Source organism: Apium graveolens, chromosome 10 (genome assembly GCF_009905375.1).
Source record: "Apium graveolens cultivar Ventura chromosome 10, ASM990537v1, whole genome shotgun sequence".
Classification (NCBI taxonomy): domain Eukaryota; kingdom Viridiplantae; phylum Streptophyta; class Magnoliopsida; order Apiales; family Apiaceae; genus Apium; species Apium graveolens.
In genome coordinates this window covers 166,960,110-166,968,313 of record NC_133656.1, presented here as the reverse complement: position 1 = coordinate 166,968,313, position 8,204 = coordinate 166,960,110, and the positions used below count along the sequence as shown (strand labels likewise).

Here is an 8,204-nt window from a genome sequence, read left to right as displayed (position 1 = left end):
ACTATGTATTTCTCGCATTATGTATATATTTGTTTCCTTTCAGTTCAGTTCCTTAGTGACGAGATCACTGTTTTTATCATTATTATTACTGCACTTCTTATTAGAACTGTCATAATATAATAGAATTGTGAGATACATTCTCCCCATTATAGAAACTATGCAAGGCACAATTTTATGTATGATTGTGACCTAACGTTGTAATTCCCAAAAATTTATCAGTATCATGTCGCCAAGAAAGATTGGAACTAGGGCGAACCCTGGATCTGAGGACCAGGGAAGCCATAACCAGGACGATAGGAACCAAGAACACAGTGAAGAGGAAGATGAGGCACAATTTTATGTATGATTTTATAGAAACTGTGCAAGGCACAATTTTATGTATGATTATGTGCTTGTCATCTATGGTCGTTAAAGTTCACCGACTTTGATTATTTCTCTTACCAATTTTACTTTTCTTGTGTGTTTCAGGTATTCGAGCGAGCGGGTATGCGAACACGTTCTCAATCTCGTAAGGACACACTAGAAGAAGTAGAAACGGAATTGATCATTGCAATGGGAGAACCAATAACAGAAACAAAAGCATTGAAGGATTATTCTCAACCGAAAATCAATGACATTCAGTCTAGCATTGTCAGACCAGCCATTGCAGCTATTACCTTTGAAATCAAGCCTGGAACGATTCAAATGGTACAGAATTCAGTCCAGTTTGGGGGTGCTCCAATGGAAGATCCCAATATGCACATTAGGGATTTCATCGAGATTTGCGACACCTTCAAGTTCAACGGTGTTTCGGAAGATGCTGTGAAACTGAGACTTTCCCATTTTCTCCGAGGGATAAAGCTAAGAGCTGGTTGCACTCTCTACCAGCAGTATCTATTACAAAATGGGAGGATCGTGCTCAGAAATTTCTTACTAAATTCTTCTCTAAGGAAAAAATAGCTGTAATCAAGAATGCTCTTACTCAATTTGCACAGCAGTTGGGAGAATCTTTATGTGAAACTTGGGAGCGCTACAAGGAGATGCTTAGGAAGTGTCTTCATCATGGAATGCATGATTGGATGGTAATCAATTGCTTCCATAATGGGTTGGGAGCACAGTCAAGACCCATGCTAGATACATCATCAGGTGGAGCCTTATGGGCTAAGAGCTATGAGGAAGCTTATGAGCTAATTGAAATGATGGCTGCTAATGAATATCAGAATCCAACTCAGAGACTACCACACGGCAAGGTAGCAGGAATTCTGGAGGTAGATACAACTATGGTTATAGCGGCTCAGCCAAAGACATTGACTATGAAAGTGGATTCTCTGACCAATTATGGAGTTCATCAGATAGCAAGTGTTTGTGAGCTTTGTGCATGTACACATGCGATGGATCAATATGCTATATCTAGTGAGTCAACACAGTTTGTGAGAAAATTTCAGAGACCACAGCAATCAGTTCCTCCCGCTTATCATCCTAATAACCGAAACCGTCATAATTTCAGCTGGGCAATAATCAGAATGGTATGCAACATCCACAACAGCCTTACCAGCAGTTTGGAGCCAAGCTATTCAACCCTCCTGGTTTTCAACAACAGTATGCACCAAGGCAATAATTTCAACCACAGAGAATGTAACAACAAGCTCATGAAAGTGTTGGTCAGTCTGCTAATGAAAAATCTGAATTGAAAGAATTGAGGCTAATGTGTAAAATTCAAGCGGTTTCGATCAAAACTTTGGAGAATAAAATAGGAAAAATTGCTAATGCGTTATTGAATAGACCACAAAGAACTTTTCCGAGTGATATGGAGGCTAACCCAGGCAAGAAGAAAGTCAAAGAATAGTTGAAAGCAATCACTTTGAGATCTGAAAAAGTCGCCAACCATAAAAAATCAGCAGCTGAGCAAAACAAAGAAGTGCACGAGCAGAAGGTCAGTGCGCCCGCTCTCTCCCCTGACCCAGAAAATGGAAGTCTTGATAAATTCTATCAGAAGAATGGCGAAGCGGAAACGAACAAAAATTATGCTGAATAATCTACTCCTGAGCAGAATACAGGAAACAAATAGGTCTATCCGCCTCCTCCATATCCAAAAAGACTTCAGAAGTAGAAGATCGACAAGTAGTTTGCCAAGTTTCTGGAGGTTTTCAAGAAATTTCAAATTAACATACCTTTTGCGGAAGCTCTAGAACAGATGCCAAGCTATGCAAAGTTCATAAAGGGTATTCTATCTCGGAAGTTAAAACTTGAAGAGTTAGAAACCATTGCTCTAACGGAAGAGTGCAGTGCGATGCTGCAACAAAAATCGCCTCCTAAACTTAAAGATCCGGGATGCTTCACGATACCATGCACTATTGGCAAGTTATCTTTCGACAAGTGTTTGTGCGACTTGGGAGCTAGTATCAATATGATGCCATTATCTGTCTTCATACAACTTGGGCTGCCTGATCCAAAACCTACAAACATTTCCTTACAACTGGTTGATCGGTCCATCACGTATCCGAGAGGTATAGTGGAAGATGTCTTGGTTAAAGTGGATAAACTCATCTTCCCTGTTGATTTTGTCATTATAGACTTTGAGGAGGATAACAAGATTCTTATTATCTTGGGAAGACCATTCTTAGCTACATGTCGAACTTTGATCGATGTGCAAAAAGGAGAGCTTACAATGAGGGTGCGAGATCAGGATGTCACTTTTAATGTGTTCAATGCAATGAAATTCCCAACAGATGAAGAGGAGTGCTATAAAGTAGAACTGGTCGACTCGGTAGTGAATTCGGAGATGGAGCAATTGTTAAGGTCAGATACCTTAGAGAGAGCACTAACAGGGGAATCTGAGATTGAAGACGATGAAGGAGCAGAACAACTTCAGCTGTTGAATGCATCTCCATGGAAGAGGAAGTTGGATATGCCATTCGAGTCTCTTGGAATAGCAGAGCTAAAAAATTCTCAGGAACGTCTTAAACCATCTATTGAAGAAGATCTTATACTTGAGCTCAAATCACTGTCGGATCACTTGAGGTATGCATATTTAGGTGATGCATCTACATTACCTGTTATTATTGCGTGTAACCTATCAGGTAGTGATGAAGACAAGCTTTTGCGAATTTTGAGAGAGTTTAAATCAACAATCGGATGGACTATAACAGATATCAAGGGAATCAGCCCTTCTTATTGTATGCATAAAATTCTGCTTCAGGAAGGAAGTAAACCTACCATTGAACATCAAAGAAGACTCAATCCTATCATGAAAGAGGTGGTGAAGAAAGAAATTCTTAAATGGATGGATGTAGGGATCATTTATCCTATTTCAGACAGTTCATGGGTGAGACCCGTGCAGTGTGTGCCTAAGAAAGGAGGCATTACAGTTGTAGCTAATGAGAAGAATGAGCTCATCCCTACCCGGAGAGTCACAGGGTGGAGAGTATGTATGGATTATCGGAAGTTGAATAAAGCCACCAGAAAAGATCATTTTCCGCTTATTCATTGATCAAATGCTTGATGGTTTGCTGGTCATAAGTATTATTTCCTTCTGGATGGGTACTCAGGTTATAATCATATTTGTATTGCCCCAGAAGATCAGGATAAGACCAGTTTTACTTGTCCTTTTAGCAATTTCGTTTTCCGCCGAGTTTCTTTCGGGCTCTGTGGTGCACCTGCTACTTTTCAGAGATGCATGATGACCATATTTTCTGACATGATTGGTACAAATGTGGAGGTGTTCATGGATGATTTTTCCATTTTTGGATCTTCGTATGATGAGTGTTTGCATAATCCGGGCTTGGTGCTGAAAAGGTGCGTTGAGACCAATCTGGTGCTTAACTGGGAAAAATGTCACTTCATGGTGCAACAAGGTATCATTCTTGGGAACAAGATATCTAGCAAAGGGCTAAAAATGGATATGGCGAAAGTGGAGACTATTGAAAATCTTCCTCCACCAATCTCAGTTAAGGGAATCCGCAGTTTTCTTGTTCATGCAGGTTTTAATCGACGATTCATTAAAGACTTCTCTAAAATTCTAAACCCTTGTGCAATTTGTTGGATAAGGATGTTCCTTTAAAATTTGATGAAGAATGTTTAGCTGCTTTCGAGATTTTGAAAAAGAAGTTGACTACAACATCTGTTATTACTGCACCTGATTGGGGTGAGCTGTTTGAGATGATGTGTGATTCTAGCGACTTTGTAGTTGAAGATATTCTCAGTCAGAGAAAGAAGAATATTTTCCATACAGTTTACTACACTAGTAAAACCCTTAATGATGCTCAGCTGAATTACACTACTATGGAGAAGGAACTTTTGGCAGTTGTTTAAGGGTTCGAGAAATCCAGATCTTACTTGCTTGGGACAAAAGTGAGGTTTACACTGATCATGTAGCTATTAAATATTTGGTCTCGAAGAAAGATTTAAAACCACGATTGATTTGATGGATTCTCTTGCTTCAGGAATTCGAGTTGGAAATCAAAGACAGGAAAGGTACGAAAAACCAGGTAGCGGATCATCTATCACGTTTGGAAGATCAAGGTAAAGCTTCACAAGATAACACGTTAATCAACAAATCTTTTCCCGATGAGCAACTTTTTGGGGTACAAGAAGAAGAACCATGGTTTGCAGATATTGTGAACTATCTTATGAGTAATGTGATTCCCTCAGAATTTTCTTATGCTCAAAGGAAGAAGTTTTTACATGAAGTGAAGTGGTATCGATGGGATGAGTTGTTCTTGTTCAGAAAGGGGGCAGAACAGATAATCAAGAGGTGCATTCCGTAAAGTGAAATGGAGGGTATTTTGCGAGATTGTCATGCCACTGCGTATGGTGGTCATTATGGGGGAGAGAAGACCATTGCCCGTATCCTTCAGGCGGGATTTTTTTGGACAACCTTATTTAAAGATGCTCATCAGTTTGTGTTGAGATGTGATCACTGTCAACGGGTAGGGAATATGTCCAAGAGGGATGAGATTCCTCTTAACGTGCTTCTTGAAATTGAAATTTTCGATGTGTGATGAATAGACTTCATGGGACCATTTATATCATCGTGCAACAGTCAATATATTCTTCTGGCAGTGGATTATGTGTCTAAATGGGTTGAGGTTAAGGCTTTTCCAAACAACGATGCTAGGGTGGTGATAACTTTTCTTCATACGAACATATTCACACATTTCGGTACTCCACGAGTAATAATCAGTGACGAGGGAACATATTTATACAATCATAAATTTACTGCATTAATAGAAAGGTATCGTGTGAATCATCGTGTTGCCACAACTTATCATCCTCAGACTAATGGGCAGGCTGAAGCGTCTAATCGAGAAATCAAGCGAATATTGGAGAAGGTGGTGAGTTTGTCAAGGAAGGATTGGTCATTGAAGCTAGATGAAGCTGTTTGGGCCTACAAAACAACATACAAGACACCTTTAGGTATGTCTTCTTTCCAGTTGGTGTATGGTAAGGCGTGTCATATGCCTTCTGAGTTAGAACATAAGGCATACGGGGCTTTAAAGAAACTGAATCTTGACATGTCAGCTGTTGGAGAAAGGAGAATGCTCTAAATTAATGAGCTCGATGAGTTTCGTCTACAGGCTTACGAGAACAACAAGTAATACAAGGAGAAGGTTAAGAGATGGTATGATAGGAGGGAGGTGCACAAGTCATTTGTTCCTGGTCAACAAGTCCTATTTTTCAATACTCGTCTTATACTTTTTCCAGGAAAGCTTAAGTCAAGGTGGTCAGGGCCGTTCAGAGTAAAAACTGTGTTTCCGCATGGTGCAGTGGAAATTTTTGATAAGCTTCCAGACCAAGCATTTAAGGTTAATGGTCAGAGGTTGAAGCATTATTTTGGTGATTGTTAAGTGGAATTTATATCCACTTAGAATGCTTCATAAAGGCTCTAATGGGTGTTTTGTACTCAAGTTGTTTATGTATTTGATGTGTTTTTGTAGTGTTTTGCATTTCAGGGCATAATCGGAAGCATGAATGGTTTTACATTATTTTTATGCTAGAAGAGTGTTAGGATGAAGCCTTGGTCGAGTGTGCGAAGAAACCAGCAGTTGCAGTCAAGAAAAGAAGAAAATAATAATTTTTTCCAGAAGCTCAGTATGGCCAAGCTACACTGGGGAGAGGCCGTGCCATACTCAGAGCGGCCACGCCGGATCCCAGGGCGGCCGCTCCAGGTCATTTTGCCAGATCCTGTTTCAACAGAATACTGATCTGCTAGACTTCTGGTCGATTTGGGCTGCTATATAATGATTTTTTGAAGACGTTTTTTATAATGGAGAGCAAGGAGATAACAAGGAGAAGACCTAATAGCACAAATTCAACGAAGGAGAAGAAGAACTTGTTTTACTTATGATTCTTTGCTTAAGTTGTAATCTTGGATGCTCATTTTCTTTATTATTGAACCTATTACTCTTGTTAACTTACTTTGATTATTTATATAGTTTATAAAGACTTAGTTTATTTACCAAGATTTCATCGGAACCCACGGTGATGATGATTTCAGTTATGAACTAATCGTTATCATGGGGTTCTAACGGATTTACTTATGGATTTTAATACTTAATTTGTTTCGATTTTTTAGTGTGTGGTGATTGTTTGATATCCTAGTATTGGTTGTGCTTATTCGTCTTATGAGCGTCACGAACTTATAAGATAGCGTGTTAACCTCTGTTGAAGAGAAAGTGAATATATAGGTTTAGAACTTGCCATGCTAGCATAGGTTCATGTATTTGTTATGCATGATTCTTAGGTAATTTTAACCATCTTACTTGCCCTATGTAATCGCGATAGATAACTTTTGCATTAAACCGTTATGTTGTCAAATTCTATAGACATACAGGGTCTCAATATAATTGGTGTCTATTCAGCTTCTATCTCTTTTGCGGATATCTGGTAGTAGGGTATTCATGCAACGAAAGTTGGCGTTTACTAGTTTCGTGTGATCTGATTAGTTTTCATCACCATTGCATGCTAAGATTAAGAACAATGACTTTGAATGAAGTAGTAATGAAGTTAGAATCCCATGTTTGTCTCATATAAGTGATTCAACCTCAATTCTCTTAGTTAATGCTATTTAGTATAGTCTCTTAGATTAATCAAAACCCAATTTGTTATTTATCTTAGCATTGAATAATAGCCATACCATTGTTGCATAAGTGCATAGATTGAAGTTAACCTAAACCAGTCTCTGTGGGAACGAACTAGAACGAATTCTATATTACTTGCGAACGCGTATACTTGCGTGAATTTTAGCGCATGTTTTTGTCCTAACAAGTTTTTTGGCACCGCTGCCGGGGACTCGGTGTTAATTTTTAGTTTATGTGCTTGACATCAGTGGTCGCTAAAGTTCATTGACTCTGATATTCTACTTACTTGTTGCGTGGTTGTGTTTCAGGTACTCTCGAGAGCGTTTATGCTAACGCGTTCTCGATCTCGCAAGAGAACACTGGATAAAGCGGATGAAGAAGTTGAAGTAGTTCTTGCAGAAGTTGAGAAAATTTAAGAACAAGTTATTATTGCAATGGGAGAACCAACAGCGAATCCAAAGGCTTTGATGGAGTATTCTCAACCGAAGATCAATGATATTCAGTCTAGCATTGTCAGACCAGCCATCGCGGCTAATACTTTTCAAATTAAGGCTATCACGATTCAGATGGTGTAGAACTCAGTCCAGTTTGGGGGTTCTCCAATGGAAGATCCCAACATGCATATTAGAGATTTCATCGAGATCTGTGACACTTTCAAATTCAACACCATTTCTGAAGATGCTGTTAAGCTGAGGCTTTTTCCATTCTCTCTGAGGGATAAAGCTAAGTGTTGGTTGCATTATCTACCACCAAGCTCTATTACTACTTGGTAAGATCTTGCTCAAAAGTTTCTTACTAAATTCTTCCTTATGGCAAAGACAGCTGCAATCAGAAACGCTTTTACTCAATTTGCGCAACAATCGAGAGACTCTTTATGTGAAGCTTGGGATCGTAATAAGGAGATTTTTAGAAAGTGTCCTCATCATGGGATGCCTGACTGGATGATTATCAACTACTTTTATAATGGCTTGGGAGCACAGTCTAGACCCATGCTTGATGCAGCATCAGGCGGAGCCTTACGGGCGAAGAGCTATGATGAAGCTTATGAGTTAATTGAACTGATGGCTGCTAATGAATACCAGAACCCTTCTCAGAGACTACCTTAAGAAAAGGTAGCAGGAATTCTGGAGGTAGATGCAGCTACTG

At 39.3% G+C, this 8,204-nt stretch overlaps 1 protein-coding gene and 2 non-coding genes across 3 annotated transcripts; 1 reads left to right on the top strand and 2 right to left on the bottom strand.

The window, feature by feature from the left end:
- Window positions 1-941: 941 nt before the first annotated feature.
- LOC141694800 (small nucleolar RNA R71) lies at window positions 942-1,048 on the bottom strand. The gene has a single exon (XR_012564083.1). It is a non-coding gene; the product is annotated as a small nucleolar RNA R71 (small nucleolar RNA).
- Window positions 1,049-2,173: 1,125 nt separating this feature from the next.
- LOC141691274 (uncharacterized) lies at window positions 2,174-5,825 on the top strand. Its single transcript, XM_074496011.1, has 6 exons — window positions 2,174-3,014; window positions 4,052-4,281; window positions 4,422-4,500; window positions 5,041-5,312; window positions 5,500-5,599; window positions 5,683-5,825. Exons 1-6 carry the CDS (start codon window positions 2,174-2,176, stop codon window positions 5,823-5,825), a joined length of 1,665 nt encoding a protein of 554 aa, XP_074352112.1.
- Window positions 5,826-7,882: 2,057 nt separating this feature from the next.
- Window positions 7,883-7,989, bottom strand: LOC141694877 (small nucleolar RNA R71). Its single transcript, XR_012564158.1, has one exon. It is a non-coding gene; the product is annotated as a small nucleolar RNA R71 (small nucleolar RNA).
- Window positions 7,990-8,204: the final 215 nt, after the last annotated feature.